This window comes from Centruroides sculpturatus, unplaced genomic scaffold (genome assembly GCF_000671375.1).
Source record: "Centruroides sculpturatus isolate CEXI.00-Female unplaced genomic scaffold, Cexi_2.0 scaffold520, whole genome shotgun sequence".
Lineage (NCBI taxonomy): Eukaryota > Metazoa > Arthropoda > Arachnida > Scorpiones > Buthidae > Centruroides > Centruroides sculpturatus.
Window position 1 is genome coordinate 40,206 of NW_019385076.1, and position 20,137 is coordinate 60,342.

General features: G+C 29.3%; 2 protein-coding genes across 10 annotated transcripts in view; both read left to right on the forward strand.

The window, feature by feature from the left end:
* The window catches only part of LOC111634305 (armadillo repeat-containing protein 1-like), a 37,332-nt gene extending 22,622 nt beyond the window's left edge, over positions 1 to 14,710 (forward strand). For all 9 annotated transcript variants that reach the window (XM_023379044.1, XM_023379052.1, XM_023379043.1 and 6 more), the window contains 6 exons: positions 334 to 428; positions 502 to 636; positions 2,543 to 2,657; positions 6,311 to 6,427; positions 7,489 to 7,558; positions 14,382 to 14,710. In XM_023379044.1, the coding sequence (XP_023234812.1) occupies positions 334 to 428; positions 502 to 636; positions 2,543 to 2,657; positions 6,311 to 6,427; positions 7,489 to 7,558; positions 14,382 to 14,566 (717 nt within the window). In that variant the 3' untranslated portion in view covers positions 14,567 to 14,710. The remainder of the gene's footprint in view (positions 1 to 333; positions 429 to 501; positions 637 to 2,542; positions 2,658 to 6,310; positions 6,428 to 7,488; positions 7,559 to 14,381) is intronic.
* Positions 14,711 to 18,426: 3,716 nt separating this feature from the next.
* LOC111634308 (ADP-ribosylation factor GTPase-activating protein 1-like) overlaps positions 18,427 to 20,137 on the forward strand; it is a 53,334-nt gene continuing 51,623 nt past the window's right edge. The window contains exon 1 of the mRNA XM_023379054.1: positions 18,427 to 18,451. The gene's annotated coding sequence lies outside the window, so the exon portion shown is untranslated. The remainder of the gene's footprint in view (positions 18,452 to 20,137) is intronic.

The following is a 20,137-nucleotide window of genomic DNA, read 5'->3' on the forward strand; positions in this document are numbered from 1 at the left end:
CTCACTCATAGGCCGATTGCCAACGACTGACGCTTCCTGCAGGCGGGAAAAAATTCAGGGCTGTGCATGACTGTCCCCTCCACAACTCCACCGAAGGAAGCCTCTCGCGCATCATTGGTTTACGTGGAAAAAAAAAGGTCCGATACTTTTTGAACAGACCTTGTATAGTGTTCACATAATTTTGACTTACACTGTATATAAATTTACATAGCATTCAGAGGATGAATCATATATAACTTTGAGAATATAATTTTGATCTTTAACTTGAAATTTTAATATTATTCTTTTTATATCTGTAAACTTATAAATATTAATTTTTTTTTTCTTTTTAAGACTTTGATTACTTTGTGTGAAAAATTTGAGAACAGAAAAAAGTTAATTCAAATTTGTGGAGTTTCACAATCTCTTAATTATCTTGAAAAGAAAATGTAAGCAATTGATTTTTATTTTGTGTTGACACTGTTTTTTTATTTTATATTGATATACTATTATTAATTCTAGTGATATATCTGATAATTTGAAGAAATTAATCAAAAAGTTGCATCAGTTGATTATTGCAGAACAAAGCTCTTTGGATGGGAAAAAGTTTACAAATAGAGAAAGTAAACATTCAATTAAAGAAATAACAAACAACTTGTAAGATTATATACATATATATTATTTTTTAACTAATGATGATATAACATTTTAATTAATAGTAATTACTTTATTGATATAATCAGAGTTTTAATCATATGTATTCAATTACTAATTTAAAAAATATATATAAAAGTTAGCTAACACCTATTTTACTCCAATTTGATTTGCTTAGTATTTGAGAATTGCAGCTATCACAAACACACATGCTCATCCCCTATTAACAATTATAATACATGTCTCTTTAAAATTATAAGTAGATTATAGGATAATCTTTATTTAGAACTATTTTGTTTTCCAATTTAATGATTTTTAATTGATGGAGTATTTAAAAATGCACTGAAACAATTATTTTTTTTTATTTGTAAAAAGAAATGTTATTTTTATTTAATTTTAAACTTTAGATTTAGTGTTCCACAGTAATTTATTGTTTTCTAAATATTTTTCCTTCATTAATGTATAACTTAAGCTTTTATTTGTAGTTTATATTTATAAATTATCATTTTAATAAAAGTTCATATCTTTTTTTATTTTCAAATGTATTATGTAAATTATAAATGCATAAATGGTGTTTTGTTTCTAAAGAAGTTAATAATTTGAATGGAAGAAACAGCAATAGTAGTTCTTATAGTTTAGAAAATTTAGTTTTGATCAATATCAAATTATTTTTATTACTAGTTGGGATATAATGATGAAGTGAATTCTTGCAATCACTATATAAACTGTCAATTCATGAAATATGATTAATGAAATGAAATAAATTATATAGCCAACAAATCTAAAACGTTTTTGTTACACAAAAACGTTTTAGATTTGTTGGCTATATAATTTATGTTATTTAATGTAAATACTAATATGTTAATGTTGTTTTATGTTATTTCTGGTATGCTGATTTCAAATATGCCCAAGGAAAATGCAGTGCCTAATTTTTGTTAGGCATTTTAATATTTCAAATCTAAGAACACACATGAAAAAAGAAAATAAACTTTATAAGAATTTATACAAAATGCAAATAAGAAATATTTTACAGATTTATATTAATAAACTATTTTTGATTTGATTTAATAACATATTTCCAAAGAAATTTTTAAGAAATGTATTTATTTATTTTTATTTTTAATTAGCTTTACCCGCAGCTTTGCTTGCGTGGATTTTGCAAGCAAACCCTATTTACATTCAATATTTCAACAACCATAGTAATTGTTATTTAACACCTACTGCTGAGAATCAAACAAACTGTTTTTAATTTGATCAATTTTCTGGAACATTTACAATCATTCTATGATCGAACCAATATGCAAAAAGAAATTCAAATTTAAAACAGTTCGAACATTTAGTTAAAAAATCAAAATATATGAAAATATTTATAACAATGTCTGAAATGTTATTAATTTAATACCCCTAAGTACACAATGAAGACTAAACATAACTAAAAACAAAAAATCGCATCTAAAATAGTACAATAGAAGCCATTCTTCAGGTTAAGCCTTAATGCTCTCCCTCTCCCTCGCGGGGGAATTTCGAAAAATCCCTTTTTAGTGTGCGTTTTCATGAAGTACCCTAACTGTGTACTAAATTTCACCTCTAGGTTCTGGAACTTTTTAGAAAAAATTGGAACGTTCTCATTGAAGCGTCATACATTTTCAAAGTCAACCACTTTTAACCCCTATATCTCTCACACCCTTATAGCTATTGAGACGCAACCACCATAGTGCACGATGGGAGACTTGAGGCTACTACCACATACAAACACTATTCATGCGTGATGTGTAGTTTTGGCTGCAGAGTGATGTATAGGCACAAACACGTCCATTTTTATATATATACTAGCTTACCCGTCGCGCATTGCTGTGATCTCAGAAGAAACGAAATTCAAGCAAACTAAAGATTTTATTATTATTTTCAGCAATGTTTTGCAAGAAACAAAATCAAAAAAAATAGCTCCAAGATCATTTTTCTTGGATGGTATAAACTCTAAGGCAAAGACACTTACTTTCCAAATTGAAGGCTTATTAACCCAGGTAAAAATTCTGAAACTGTTTTCTTAAACTAAGAATATTATAAGTTTAATAAATTTTTCGTATGCATATTATGTGACAATATTGTATCTGTATGAAGCCTTTGTTGACATGTTTATGTTTGGATATACAGTGCTATTGAATTTTGTCATCTTTTCTCTCAACTTTTTTCAAGGAATTCATCTATTGTTTCTATACTTTTCTGTGAACATTTCCATTATATTTTATAGAAAAATTGCAAAAGCTCAGAAATTTCTTTCAAATGAACATAAAAATTGGCCTAAATATCACTTTTGGTAGCTGTTATTATGATCTATGTATGTATGTATGTATGTATGTATCTTTAATTCGAAATTAAGTTTGTTAAACTATCAATACAGCTTTCAGATTAGACACTTCTTTTATTGTTTCCACATTTTATTGTTCTTTGACAAATAAAATTTCACGTAATATGTATAATAATAATAATAAATATAAAATGAATGTTGATAAATTAAAAAAATCAGGAGTTGTATATAAAATTAATTGTAATTGCCAAAAACCAAAAAATTATATAGGTGAAACTAGTAGAACGTTAGAATTAANAGCTTTCAGATTAGACACTTCTTTTATTGTTTCCACATTTTATTGTTCTTTGACAAATAAAATTTCACGTAATATGTATAATAATAATAATAAATATAAAATGAATGTTGATAAATTAAAAAAATCAGGAGTTGTATATAACATTAATTGTAATTGCCAAAAACCAAAAAATTATATAGGTGAAACTAGTAGAACGTTAGAATTAAGAATTAAAGAACATGAAGCAGCAATTAGATTAAAATACAATAACTCTCCGTGGTTCAACCATATAAAAAATAGTAATTGTCAAATAGATAGAAATAACACAAAAATAATTCATTTGGAAAAAGATATGTATAAATGTAAATTTAAGGAACATATTGAGGTTATAAAATTTAAAGATGATAATTATATCAAATGGTATGTAAATACAGTGGGTGATTGGTTAACGAACAGATCGGATAACGAACACTTTCGCAATGAATTTTTATGTTCGGACAATGAACACATGATAGGATAACGAACACCCCACAGAACAAACACAAGAAGAAGCGACGTAAAATAATGAATACCCATTGGTCTTCCCTCGTCTTCGGGCAACAATTCGAAACTTTTCAGAGTGTGGGAGATGTCGACATCAACACTCAAGCCGGTATATACCGATCGGATAGTATTCCTTCGAACTTTGAAATTCTCCCTTGTAATTCCAGCATTTTATTTTTCTGACAAAACAATTCTTTTGTGTATTCGTGAGACTGTCGGGTAGGCACTCATTAAGTTTTGCGTCTATTTTTATTTTCGAAAGGTGAGAGTATAATAGCAAAGATAGAGAGTGAGCAGAAGATGCCTAATGTTGCTGGGCAATATGGCGTAACAGGTAAACAGGTCATCGAAGAGTTCATAATGTAACCTAAAACGGATCTGACGACAGAAGAATGCCAAGAACTCGCAAATGAAAAACACCAAGAAACTCGACGAGATACGTTTTCTTCCGAAAAAGAGGATTAATGCCGATATCTGTTATTAAAGATTCTTTATAGAAGTGGGAGGATGTCAGAACGATGGTCTTAGAATGGCATCCAAACCAGGTTGAGGCTTCGGGGTCTCTACAATTACAATGCTATTAATTACTTATGAAAAATCGTGAAAAAGAGAGAAAAGCGATCGACATTAGACAGATTTTTTAACCCTTTCAAACAGAAAAAACATGACTAATAAAAATGCAAGACTGCGTATATGTGTATTTTTATTATTACATATAAATAAACATAGTAAGAAAGTATATATTTTTTATTTTTGGGGGTCTCCAGAACGAATTAATTAAATTCCCATTAAAACCTATGGTAAATCGATAATCGGTTAACGAACAATTCGGATAGCGAACAAAGTCTTGGAACGGATTATGTTCATTAACCGATCACCCACTGTAGATCAACAGTGGTACAATATAATAGGTGGTGCTAATGAAAAAAAGTGATTGTAATGTATTTATTATACAGTGTTGTGACAGAAAATAATTGGAAATATATTGTAAAATTGTGTATGTATTCTCTTAAAAATGTTTTTAATATTACTATGCTACATATACTTAACCTGAAAAAACGATTATAATTGCAGTTACTGCAACGTTATATTGTAGAATATACACATTCTTTAAAAGTTGTACTTATATAAGATTTTATGAGCACATGTTGAAAAATATAAGTGAATATTGTGTTATATTATTATTTTATTAAGAAAATTATAAAATTATTAATATATTAGGTTTTCCGTATTAATGTTGGAAAATGTATTTATGGTGTTTTTAATGGCTGTATTAAAAAATCTTTCCAATGTTACCCGTTATACACCATGGTTTTAGAAGACAGAACCATAGGTATCGTATAAGTGTGACAGTTTTTAAGTATGATAGTTTTATGTCAGTAAATATGACCTACACGCAAGGAATTTTATCATGTTACTAATTGTGTTTCTTAATAATTTGTAGTATTTCACTGAAGAGGGACTTAACATTTATATAAGTCCGAAATGTATATGAGGAAACAATAAAAGAAGTGTCTAACCTGAAAGCTGTATTGATAGTCTACCGAACTTAATTTCGGATTAAACAGACATACATACATAGATAAAAATTGGCTTCAAAGTTCAAATGACCTACAGAATTATGTTTGTTCTCAAAATCTGTTCCATTGATTTTGATTAAATTTTGCCATTTTTCATTAATTGTGATGATGAATCTAAAAATGCAATAAAACATGGAAATCTGACTTTTTTCGAGATATAAGATTAGTTTATGAGTACGCATGACAAGATGATATTGCACAACTTTGTTGTGCAATGTTCCACGGTCGCTAGCACATCTTCTGTGAGCTTTGCTATAGAATTGAATTTGTTCTCAAAATTTAATGGGCCGATTTTGATAAAACTCTGCCATTTTCCTTTAATTGCAGTCAGGAGTCCAAAAATGTAATGAGTGTCCATTTAAATATAAAAACAGGACTCCATGGCTTTGTTTCAATATAGCCTACAGAGGTATTAAAGTGACAATGCCCATGCTCTTAGATGCGACTGAGCATGTCTAACAGAATTTAGGCCTAAAGGTCAAAAAATAAAAACAGCATTGCATATGCTTAATGGAGAATAGATGTGAAAAACACAAGAACAAATTGCTGGATTGCATCTTCATGTTGGCCAGTGCAAGGATTGTGTTTCCTGTGGCTGGCAGATAAAAGGATTGCTTCTTTTGTGGCAGCAAATGCAAAGTTTATCTGTCCGCATATGTCAGATACGAAGATTGCCTATTCTGCCCAACAAGTGCAAGGATAGCTTCTTTCTTTCTGACTCTGCCTCAATTCTATCATGATATGACTGTTGTGTGATGTCCTAATTTTCTTTCATATTACAATAATTATCAATTATGATTTATAGCAGCTTAGTACTCATAGAAATACTTAATTAAAAAATAATGGAATATGTCACTCATGTAATTTAATATTAATATGCTAATGATTGTTGTTAAAATAAATAAGGAGATGATGTATATTTTAGTTTTGAATGATAAATATGATTGTTTTTCATTTCTCTAAATATAGGATTATTATAAGAAATGTGAAGAACATTTAGTTAAAGTGAAAGGAGTAATTAGTCTCACTTTTAATCGTGCAAAACAGAGATGTATTCTTAGAACAAAAATTGACTTAAAACCAGAGGTGAGATTTTTTTTTTTTTTAATTGTGTAAGTTCTTAATTAAAATAGACTTTCCTTCTTATTCTTGGGCACAATGACAATATAATGTGAAGTGTGGTGATGATTTATTGGGCTGCAATTTTCAAATTGCAGATCTATACATTCTCACTGTTGTCCATCTATTCTTTGTTAATCTTGAGAATGGAGTTAGCTAGATGAAAATCGAGACCAGATATGGAAAGCTCATGGGCCGGAGACCCCAATTAACTATATAAGAACTTCCAGTCTGGACTGGAAGTCATGATTTGTTTTTTCTAAATTAAAACATGGTTAAAAATTGCATCCTGCCATTGTGACAATATTACAATAATATAAATTTGATTTTTGTAATTATGTTACTATTGCTGCTAATAGTCCATTTGATAACTGTAACACTCATTTTTGCAGTTTAAGAGATGACGGTAGACTGCTATAAACCACATCTGATCATGAATTTTCTCTCTCCTGCAGTTTTTCCACCAACTAGGAACACTGCTTCGGGAGAGGGAGGAGACCCGACAAAATGTAAATGTAAAGCATCCACTCTTTCAAGGGATAGGGGAGAGCTTAATGATATGCAGATGTAAAGTCTTCACATTAATAAATTATTAAAATTTTCATTAATATTTGTATTTTTGTCTTAAATATTAAATAACTTGGTTTCTAAAAATAGTTTTAAAGTGGCTAAAAAAATAACTTAAAATTGTCTCTCTTGCTTCAGTCTTTGTTTTATAGGAAGACTTCTAAAAGAAATAAGTTTAGCCCAAATATTCATTAATTTTAGTATTTCAAATGGTTTGATTCATGTGGACAATATGCAGATAATGATTAAAGATACTGAGTTTGATTTTCTTTGTATTTAGAAACAAAAACTGTTTAAGGAAGACAAAAATAACAATTCATTAGGAATTTTTTCAGCCTACTGTTCATCCAGCTTCAGCTAACTGCATCCAACTCTTCTTTATTTTTGATTATTTTAAATATTTCAGTAAAATGTGTACTGATTATGAAATTTAATGCCATTCAATATTTCTACTCCATTAGGTTATAGTACAGGCAATTTTCAAGACACCTGTAGAAAATATATATCAAGTTGTAAAAAATGAAAATGGAGATGAAGTAAGATTTAAAAATATCATTTTTAAATATATAGATTTTAAAAATAATCTTTAAATTTCTTAATTAAAATGATATGTAACACTGTATTTATTTATTTTTTTTAATTTTTAAAAATTTTGAGATATGTATAAAAGTCAAAATATCTATGTATGTAAGGTAAAGGGTTTATACCATTCAATATATCCTTGCCAAATTTGGCATTATGCCCAGAAAAAATATGGGAATACCCATTCCCAGCCACCCCTAAATCCTATTCTTTTTTAACTTCAGCTCAAGCAATTTTTTTGTTTTGCAGTTTTATTATTGTAAATACTGGGGTTAATAAATGTATATTTTAGGTATTAAGACCATTATTTTTATTACTCTCTCTGGAAAGCAGCTCAAGGGAACTCTTGTGGGTTTGATGGGGGATTGGTGAGGTTTACCTCATCAATCCCCCATCAAAACCCTGGGCAATACTAAATGTGTGTGGCTGGGCAATGCCAGCCATACACATTTAGTATGTATTATATATATACTTTAGATACTTTTTATTAAAAAAATCTGGTACTCTGCAAAAATAATTTTGTTTATACAAAAAATTTTTTTTTAAATTTTAATGACTTGATGAACACTTTAATTTCCTTGTATCTTAGCACAGCAAATCATGAATGAATTTGATTTTAAATAATCATAGCACCTTCTTAAGTATTAATTTAACATCTATATTTTCATCTGAAGAAGAAAATAAATTTAAACAAGAATATTGATTTGTTAATATTTCAACTGTTCTCACAGTAAACTCTGCTTCATCTTTTCCTCACATCTGAATTTGTTGAGATAAGGATTAGAAACATATGTTTAAGATGTAACCTAATTGTCAAGAGTTGCAATTTTTAGAATTTAAATATTGAATATTAATATTTTATTGAATATTATTTTATATTAAAATAATATAAAATAATATATTTGTTATTTATTATTTTATATTAAAATAATATAAAATAATAAATAACAAATATGTTATTTAGTATATGTCATTAGGGTTTCTCATTTCCCAGTATTTTGCTTGTCCCGGGATCCCGGGATAAAAGTGAACTGTTTCCCGGGATCCTGGGAAATCCCGGGATAGAATTAATTATTTTTAAGGTATACAAAATATCTTGAAATCAAATGATATAATTATTTTCCATTTTTTAAAGTAATTTTAAAGTTTTGTAACCTCCAAAATCATATTAATAATGCTGTGTTAGGTCTATAGGCCTATAATAAAAATTACCTTTAAATAACGTAGAAATTTTCACAAATAGAAAAAAATTAATTAAAGTTTGCTGGAAACTGCATACAACAACAACAAAAAAAATGTTTTGAATTGAGTTAAAAATTAAAAAAATGAACTTCTAATTTAGAAGGTAATTTTCGTTTTTTAAATAAAATATAATACAAAATATTGCAAACTTTTATAAGATTTTAAAAAGCAAAGATGGTCAATACTCCGATAACTCACTCTAATTCTTATTTTAGTAATGAAAAGTCTTGCCACCGAGAATGCCCTTTCCGATTCAATTGATGTGATTGGAATAGTGTTTAATGCATTTAAGAGAAGACAGATATTATGTGTTTTTTCACCTGTAGCCTGGAAGCTTTCGAGTTCGTTTTCGAGATTGTAGTACTTCTTTCGCTCTCTAGTATTCTTGATTTGTCTACCTTGGCTGCTTTAATAGCGGCATCAAGCTTAGAGCTCGATAATTCGGCAATTCATTTGGCTTTAATAATCAGGTTTATGAAGAAAAACTTCATACTTGCAGACTTTGTACTCGTTTGTATCCTTGCCCAATTTGCACAATCTGGCGTCAGGCATTTATTGAAGCTACTGGGCATGGTTAAAACTCAAGACAGCGTAAGCACAATTATTCCAGATATTACAGGTTCCGACAAGTAAAGAATTTTTATAGTCATGCCACAAATAAGCTATATATTGATTATTGACCATTTGTGACATGCTATAACGAGCAAAAATTTAAAAAAACTAATAGGTAGGTTTAAAATTAATAAATACAAATGTATTCTGGCAGTGAATGAGTTAATTATGCTTTCTATTTGCAAAACTCCTCAACCTTAACACAAAATAAGAAAAAAAGTGAATTTTTAAGAAATTTGCGGGATTTCCCGGGATAAGAAAAATTTCCCGGGATATTTCCCGGGTTAAAAAAAACAACCGGGATCCCGGAATCCCGTTTCAGAAACCCTATATGTCATGCAGTCAAAAAGTTCCAAAACTGGTCTAACAACAAATGTGACATACAGTACATGTTAATTTATTGAGAGTTGTAGCCTTCAAAATGAGTTCCATTCTGCTTGTCATCAATGTTCTCAAATTGCTCTCCTTTCAGTGCTTTTTTTTCAGCTGTGGAAATAGAAAGTCACATGGTGCCAAGTCTGATGAATAAGGAGGATGGGGAACCACGGCTATTTTATTTTTGATGAGAAACTGTTGAATAGAGAGAGTTGTGAGTGGAGATGTTGTCATGATATAACAACCAGTTCTGAACTTTCTAAAGATCTGGTCTTTTTTCATCTGACATTTTCATGTAGGCACCTCAAAACAGCCATATGAAAATTTTGATTCACAGTTTGAACTTGGGGAACAAATTCCCAAAGAATAATTCCCTCCCTATTGAAAAAAGCATGCCATTCCTTAAAAGATGATGATTTGTGATTTTCATTGCCTTGTAAAATGACAAGAACACAGATTTAATCCAAATTGCAAGCAATAAAAATTACATACGATAATTGCACAAAATTTGGCAGGAAGCTAAATAACGGTGTCTATTATGCATCTTGGTTTGTGCAAGTTTAACATGAGGGTGATTTGTAGCACTACATCACCAGTCCTGGAACTTTTTGACTTTACCTCATATTACTGAAGTGTGATCTGGGCAAAATTCCTTGACTTCTGACACCAATGTGACCGGAGGGTTGGCACTTCTTTAGTGCCTCATCAGGACTGACACCACTATGTCCTGATTGATACGGAAGCCAAGATGACGTATTGATTTGGTCACGTGAGCAGCTGCGTGCATGGGCGATCGGATCCAGGATGGAGATGGATTGAGAGACAGTGTACTGGAAGTGAATCACTCGGGTACCAAGTTAACAACTAATAACGATTTAATTAAATGGACATGATGATAAAATTTACAATTTTGTTACAGTTCGTTAGACCTTAACTTCAAGGGATCTTTAAATGACAGTGGTTGCGAGAAAGCGTTTACACGAGATTCGAGTGGCAATAAATACCTTGGGATAATGTTCAAAAATAGTCTGATGCTCGTTCTTGGTCACATATCAATGTATCTTAGACCCCAGAGATAGAGTTCGTCTTCAAAATGCGTACCCGTAGACGAGGAAGTATCCGTTGAACTGAGGTATCCGCAAGAATTAGGTATATCCGTTGGCACTGAACTAGATAAGGGATGATATTCCGTTAAAGGACTGGCAATTACTGCCTAAACTTGCAGTTTTTGGTTATATTGACTTGGATAAATCAAGATAGTAGGTCAGGAAGTTGTGAGAAAGTGTCATTTTCAGTGCTGAGAACTTAACAAATGATTTACTCCTAGGTGTGAAAGTTGATGCTACAACATTAGTTAAATTGTTTATGTTGAAGTCTGATTTCTCACAGAAGTATGCTACAGTAGTTTAATTTCCATTGTTTGTACCATATATGTTTACACAACAAATAATTCATTTCTTGATTTTGGTTCATATCTTTGAAAGGAATAGTTTAAATTATTGCAAGATATTAATTTATATGCCTCTGTGTCCTTATAATACAGTTTAGTATGTAAAATAAACACAGGTGAAACAGGTGAAAAATAAAGACTGTTTTTTTTTATTAGTTTTCCTTAAATTTGCAGAACCAGGTCACCGGTATAATAAGTCCTAGTAGACATTTTACATACTATATTGCAAGATACTTTTACTTATGATCAGTGCTGCTGTTTCTAGGGTAATTTTAACCCCTCAGGGTAATGTTTAGGGTAGTTTTATATTTAGGGTAAATCTAGGGTAAAACTGCCCTGTGATCTGATGCTATTACCCATTGCACCACAAGTTTTGCTGAAAAAGTTTTAGCCTAAAAATGTTCTGTTTTCCCCTATAACTGGAGGATTTTAGGATAGGACAGCAGAAGCTAAAGAAATAAAGATGATTGGTGCTATGTACATAGGTGTACACTGTATATTACACCTGAGTAGGATTTCACTTTTTTCAACCTTCATTCCATTGGGCCATTGGCACTCTCCATATCAGATGTAAATTAATACCTCTGATAAAGATTATTAAGATTTTTAAAAACAATGAATTAAGAATTGTTCTGATTATTATTTCACAATAATAGTACAGGGATCTGCATCATAGAATTGTTTCTTATATTTTTTTTTTAATCCAAGCATGAGCTTGATGATGGTCGAGCTTGAGTTTGAGCTCGAAGAGTTTTCTCAATTTAGGGTAATCTAGGGTAAAACGAAAGCCCCTCCAGGGTAGTTTCACCAGGAACAGGCAGTAACACTTATTATTATTATTATTGATAATATATATTTCTTAAAAAATTAACTTCAATGTGTTTTTACTTAATAAATATAAGATATTTAATAAATAACAATTAAAAACCAATATTGTGTTTGTAAATTTTATAAATATGACTTTTCAACGATTAATTAATGGACTGTGTATCACTGGATCTGAAATCTGAATCACTGAATGAAAATCAGATTTGTCAATAAGCATTTTAAAAACATTCCAGTCATTTTCTCTCTTTAGTATACCTTTTATTCTGCATATCTTTTACAAATAAATTACATGTAATAAATTTTTAATTTATATTGAATGTTATAATTTTTAATTTTTTATCTGTTTTGGATTTTAATAAGAAAAGTTTGAAAAATACATTTGTAAAATATCTTTAATCATTATATATATTTTTTAAAATTTAATATTAAAAGTGAAAATTATAACTATCAAATTACTTATACTTACTTATCTCAATTCCAAGCTAATCTCTATACCTGTATTAGAGAATGAAAAGAATCCACATCATGATATCCATATTTTTTAGAAATCATAAATTGAGCATAAACTTACTAACCCTACTTCTTTCTAATATTACATGGGAAACTTACTTTCTCTTTGCTCTCTCTTCTCTCTATAAATGTGACTGTTTCCACTTAATGGTACTATTTTTTTTCCTTTATAATTTTACTAATTTCCATATCTTTGCATGGTGATTACTTTTTATAATTTTTGAAATATGTATTTGTAAATTTTCTAATTTAATACTTTAACATTATTGATTTTTACATTGCATAATTAAAAGAAAAAATGTTTAGAAGAAAATTTAGATTGTAAGGTTTTTAAATCTGAAATGATCCTTTACCTTTATTTTATTTTTGCCTCCTCTACTGCACTTCTTAATATATGGAAATTGTAAGATTAAATTATTTCTGTTTTTTTTTCATTAGTAATTGTTATTTTTGAATTTTTATTAAACAGTAAACAGAACTTTTGAAAAATTATATAAATTAAGATCCCACTTAATGCGGGGGAAGCGTTCCTAGATGACAAAGCATTAAACAAGGTCATTTTAACACAGAGTAAATAGGGAAAGAGGAACATGCAACCAAAAATAAACACATTTTACATTAATTTAAGTTATTTTTATATTAATTTGCATAATGATGATATGTTAAATAACACAAACATATGCACACAAAAATGCAAAGTTCATTTTTTGTAAAGAAGGTCCTCATTTTTTGATATTCTTGTTGTTTGCGATAAAGTCATGTAGTTTCATTTGTCACTTTTTTCTTTCCTTAAGCAGATGTCAATAGCAAGAGATTGCATCCAAAATGCCTTGTCTTGCTTTTGCATTCCTTTCAAAATCTGGATCATTCACTACAATTTCATCAACAATTTTGGCTATTGTTACCAAACTTTTACTGTAAAACAAATCTGTAGAGAAATTCTTTGGGTTCTTCATTTTCAGAATCACTTTTTCCAGTTCTACACGAATTCCTTGTTTTGCCAGTTCTTGAAGGTCGTCATTGGTAAGGTTCTCGCCACAAACCTACAGTAACTCCTCAATATCCTGCTTGTCCTTCTGTATCAATTAGGTTGACAATTTGGTCAACCTAACGATACAGCAATAGGCTCTTCTCGTTGAGAATTCTTGGATACCTTCAGCCATAACTTCTGCACTCTGTTCGTACATTTATCAGTTAATTCTTGCCAAGCAAAGTCGATATTTCCTATGGCATCCATGATGATATATTTTTTCCAAAATTGCACCAAACAAACAGATTTAAGGAAAGTACGGACTATGATGAATTGCCACCTTTTGCTGATTGGTTTGTGTTTGTAAATAATTGTATTATATACGAATCAATGAAATGCTGCGATAATTTGAATTGGCGTAAATTTTGAGTTTTTATTTTAGGCTTTGAGCAGACCACATTATATCAAATCAACATTAAGCAGGGTCTTACTGTATTAATATCTACCAATAATTATTTATTTAACATTTTTTTTTATTATGAATTTTTTGTTTTTATTCTCTGCTTTTTTAAATGAATTTTTAACTTAAATGTTTGTTTCTGGTATTAAAAAAGATTTAATTTTCAACTTTTTAAGTCAACTGACTGGAATTTTCTCTTTATTCATTTATTTAAATAATATATTATTATATATTNATTGACTTAAAACCAGAGTTTTTGTAGTACAGGCAATTTTCAAGACGCCTGTAGAAAATATATATCAAGTTGTGAAAAATGAAAATGGAGATGAAAGTTTTATATTATTTGGAAATGCAGAAAAAGAAAATCAAGTAGAACTACCAGATTATTTGCCAAAAGAGGACAGTCCTGTGAAAGATGCATCTATTGCAAAAAACCAAAAGAAAGAAAGGGAAGAATCATCTTGGCTGGGTTCTGCATGTGACTTTTTAATTTGTTCCTTTTATTGGTAAAGACAGAAATTTCCAATACATTTAGTCACATAAATATTTTAATTGATTGACACACAAAACAGTTTTTTCCAATAACCAAAAAGTGATAGTAAAACAAAAAATGTAAATAAATGTTTTGTTTCATGAACAAAAAATAAATGTACTGGATAAAATTCTTCTTCTTCAATAACTTTTTAATGATGTATGTTATCTAAGTTTTAAATTAACATTTATTATAAATAAAATAATTATTACAGAAATTGTTTGTTTTTGAAGATTTATAAAATAATTTAATAAAAATTTTAACACCTTAAAATATGCAAGTTGAACTTTTTTTATACGTAACATATATTTAATACAATCATTTTTTATTAAATTTGTTTAAATTTCAAGTTTTTTGAATTAAACAAAATTTATATATCTTCATCTATCAGTGAAATTTATATTTAATTTGTTTTGTTTAATTTTTTTAAACAATTCTAATTTTTATTTTGAAAATTTTGTAAATTGCTAATATAGAACATATTCAAATATAACAATATGAATGTGTTTTATAAGCTTAAAACTACTACAGTAAAATTTTATTTTAATAACAAATTTTGATGTTAAAACAATCTTCAATAGAGATTTATGTGATCACATCTTTCAAAGTTATGAATTTACTACTACTAATATTGTATTATAAGCTCATGTTATATATTTGGTGTCCTGTAAAAATTAATATGCTATTAATTTAATAGTATGTTAAATTACAATATTTTCCTCCTCAAGAAGGAAAGAGGAAAATATTGTAATTTCCAAAATGCATCTGGGTAAAATATTATTGTTGATTGGCTAGTATTTTTGGAGCTTGTAGATGTGATAATTTCTAGAAAATAATGGTTTGAACTGGTTACATATTGATACTGTTGAATGAGTTTGAATGGTTGGATGCCTACTGTACAAAAGGTGATAGTTTATTGTAGCTACTTGTGATATAACAAAAAATTAACAAGGATGTTTTGTAATTGTATCAGTGATATTTAACATTTGAATAATTGTTAAAATATCTCTACAACAGTGATGTGGAGGATGATTGAAAAAGTACAATCAGAATAAGAAAAATTAAGTATCCCTTATGCCTACAGACAAATGTTCTAGTGTGTTTTCAATACATCTAGAAGGAAACTTTGAGGACAAACACTATCTGAACTATTGATCTATTTCTAGAACAATCCACAGTCACAGGGTATAAGTCAGTGATTGATAACCAAGCATTCATCTAAATATATAAAATTGCTTGTCCTGACTGACTGACTCACTGACTGACTGACTGACTGACTCATCATCGCCCAGAGCAAACCGCTTAACCTAGAGAGGTGAAATTTGGTAGACAGTTAGGGTACGTCACGGAAACGCACACTGAGAAGGGATTTTTCGAAATTCCCCTGCGGGGGGAGAGGGAGAGGATTAAGGCTTAACCGGAAAAACGGCTTCTACTGTACTATTTTAGATGCGATTTTTTCTTTTTATATGCGTTTTAGTAGGGTATGCCATGGGAATTCACACTAAGAAGGGATTTTTCAAAATTCCCCCGCGGGGGGAGAGGGAGAGGATTAAGGCTTAACCGGAAGAACGGCTTCTACTGTACTATTTTAGATGCGGTTTTTTGTTTTCAACTACGTTTAGTCTTCATTGAGTACTTAGGTGTATTAAATTGATAACATTTCAGACATTTCGATTTTAAAAATGTTTGATCCGTTTTAAATTCGAATTTGTTATTGCATATTGGTTTGATTATAGAACGATTGTAAACGTTCCAGAAAATTGTTCAAATTGAAGATAGTTCGTTTGATTCTCGGCAATTCTCTTCAGCGGTAGGTGTTATATAACAATTACTATGGTTATTGAAATATTGAATGTAAATGGGGTTTGCTTGCAAAACCTCCGCGGACGAAGTTGCGGGTAACAGCTAGTTTTTCTATAATAATAAATGAAATTATATCAAATTATTCTTTAATAAAATCTAATTTCAGCTTTTTGTTAGATTTTTAATTTAAATTTTATTCCCAAAACTTCTGAGAATCCAAAAACCACATCACCCACTGGTAAGCTATAACTTCAACTATCCAGAAAATAAACAAGATACTTTGAATCCAATATGTGATACATTATACTGAATATAAAAGTACAGTATATTTTTGATCCAGTGTCGATCTGTACTTTTTTTCAAAACTACAGTCAATTATTTATAATTTACCAGTGAAAATTTTTCGTATCAAAACAGAATTTTCCTTCACATCACTTAATGCAGAAAAATCATCATTCTGATTATATTCTAACTTCACTCATCTTCATTCTACTGTTTCTTTGATTGCTCCAATATAAAGTTTGTTCTCATTCATGCGATTACCCTTACACATCAAGATAATAGTTTTCCAATTTTAATCAAATAACATATACTATGCTAATTATAGATATTTTTGTCAAGTAATATTTATCAGTAGAAAACAAATATTTGTTAAACAATTTACTTCTGTACAAAGCCATCTTACAATAAAACTGAAAAATGAAAAAAAAAACTTGTACAGTACAGTAGCAATTTAGATACCAAGATTATACAGTAAATTGATGAAAATAAAAAGTAAGTGTAGCAGTTATTGAATGTAAACTACGGGCTGTTCCAAAAGTCTCGATGCGTAAGAAAATTGAATAGTCGTTTCCGGGTTTGCGGATCGGTGACCGTGGCCTCCGAGGTCCCCGTACCTTAACTCTTTTTCGTCGCGAGGATATTTGAAGGCTTTGGTGTGCCGGGTAAATATTTAAAACACGAATCATTAATTAAACTTAGAATGCATTCCTTTAAGAGTATAACGTGGGATGCGTTAACGCTATTTCGGCTCAGGCGAGGGACTCGTACGTCTGCCATTTCTTTCAAAAGTCACATTTTATAACGATGTTAAACGTACATTAAATTTTCTTACATATCTTGGCTTTTGGGTTACCTCCTAGAAAAAGAGCACGCTGTCTGACAAAGGTAGATAGATTATCGTCAATTTTCTGTTTTGTAGAAAATTGCACCGGTAAGCTCGCTTCAAGTTAATTGAATCGAAAATGTTATCGATTACAGGATAGGCTTTTGTAAGTCGGTCCCACACGAGAAAATCTCCAAACTACCTTTAGTGTATAATTTGCCGGATCCTTGCATTAATCAGTCAATTGGTATTAAAAATTAAAGTAAGCAAATAGTCATCTAATGTTTCAATTTTGCAGCGATTGGAATTATGCCAATTGCAGATGTACCATCATTATGTAATGTTATAATGTAACGAAAGTTTTATATTACAATTAAAATTTAAAATACTATTTCATAAAATAATTTTTGCGAAATGCAGCCCGGAAAAATACGTCCCCCCCGGTCCGGCAATTTTATCATGCCGTAATAAACAAAATTAAATCCGAGATGATATCAAAATTTCTGGCGAAAGATCCAAATTAATCGTCTAAAAATGATTTTTATCTACAACTATAAATAACAGTTGACATCGACGTGGCATATCTTAAATACAGTACGTACTGTGTTTTGTATTTACACATCGTAAAGTTCTATTTATAATAAAATATTACGCTAAATTAATATTTAAAAATTATTTTAAAGACGTTTTATTAAATTATTAATTAATACTCGGCCAACGTAATAGACATCGTGGCTATTTTTTTTTCTAATTCTGATGACGTCATTAATGGGTTCAAAATGGCGGAGTGACAGGTAGGCAATACANACGCTAAATTAATATTTAAAAATTATTTTAAAGACGTTTTATTAAATTATTAATTAATACTCGGCCAACGTAATAGACATCGTGGCTATTTTTTTTTTCTAATTCTGATGACGTCATTAATGGGTTCAAAATGGCGGAGTGACAGGTAGGCAATACACAAAAGTTCTGTTATGGAAGGAAGGAATAAAAGTATAAATCAATTTCGGTCGGTTATCGTTTTCGGTTGCGAATTTTTATTGAAAAGTGGCGATCTGATTTAATTTAATGTTTTTTTCCCCCCGCGAAGAAGAACGTGATTTTAAAAATTAATGAAATGAAATTGAAATATTTTATTGAAATTTCTTTAATTAAATCCTTAAGCGAATGATACTCTTTTGTGAGGGACGAATGTTCGCGATGTGGAATTGTTTTCTTGAATATTTATCATTTTCCTGTTGAATTTTCAAAACATATTTCATTATTTGTTTGATATGTTTGAAAACTTTTCGCGATAAACATGATTTATTTGCTGTAAATATTCATTTTTGACAAGTAAGACTTAATTGTACTGTTAAACACAACAATATGTAAATATTAAAGATGGAGGATAATTAGCTTTGTTGTACATTCCAATTTAAAAAAGCATTTAAGCTTCTAAAGACTTTAATTATAATTACTTAAATAACTAATATTTTACTAGATTTTGACTTGTAGGCTTTTGTTCCTTTGATACAAATCTCACTTTGTTAATAAATTGCTTTGTTATTTTTCAGTTTAATAAAGTTGAAGATTAGCTTACTATCAAATTTTTCTTTTGAAGTATATAATAAATTATTTTTAGTTAGTTTAAATATAAAAAATATGTTTGCATTAAGTAAAGTTTCTGTTATAATAATTTTAAGTCATTATATTAATGCTGTTAAAAACTTAATTTTATAAAAATCTAAATGTTTTGGATAAAAATATTTTTTTGATAAATTTATATGTTGAAACGCTAAATCATCTTTATATAAAAAAAAAAAAGATTACGAGACACTTAAATTTTTAATTGTATTGTTGAATTCCATTTTTTATTTTGTTTAGTAGAGTTTAATTATGTAATTTGTTTTAAATAATTACGATTAATGTATAATTTTATATGCTGTTTGTAGAACCATATGTTACGATCGTTCGTATAATATATTGTTCTTTAAACAAAGTAAGAATAGCCACAGTTTATTAGTGAATATTTAAAGGAATAAATATCTTTACGTAAGCAAAATTATTTTTTTATTCTTTGCGTTCAGAAAATGCATTAGAGTTATCATATTTTATGGCGTATAAGATGCACCTCGTTTTAGCACGGAATGCTTCGGGAAAAGTATTTTGTGTATTTAATTAAGCCTTCCCGTGCCTTTGGTATTTTCTCCTGACTTTTTTTTATTGTATTCTGGCCAAAAGTAGTAAAATTAAAATGAACACTTTTATTTGTCAGGGAAAGAGGGTTTTAAAAATCATTTTCAATAAAAAGTTACCTTTAAAATATTCAATGTGAATTTGTACAAATGCTACTTAGCTGTAGCAAAAAGTAATAATATGTTTAAGTAACCCCAAAAATATATTTCAAATATATTTTGAAGAAACACTGTTATCATCTGTCTATATCACACTACACTTCACACAAGTATTTTTTGATTTTTTGTGAAATATAATCGTCATCCAGGCAGGTTAACTAGTTTTTATTAATGATAACAATTTTACTCAAGATTTGGGCTACGTAGGCCATTTGCGAATGGCCTATCCAACCCTACTAAAGGCTATTTAGAAATATGTTAACCCGTGGGCGGTCTCAGTTTCGCATATAAGACTTAGG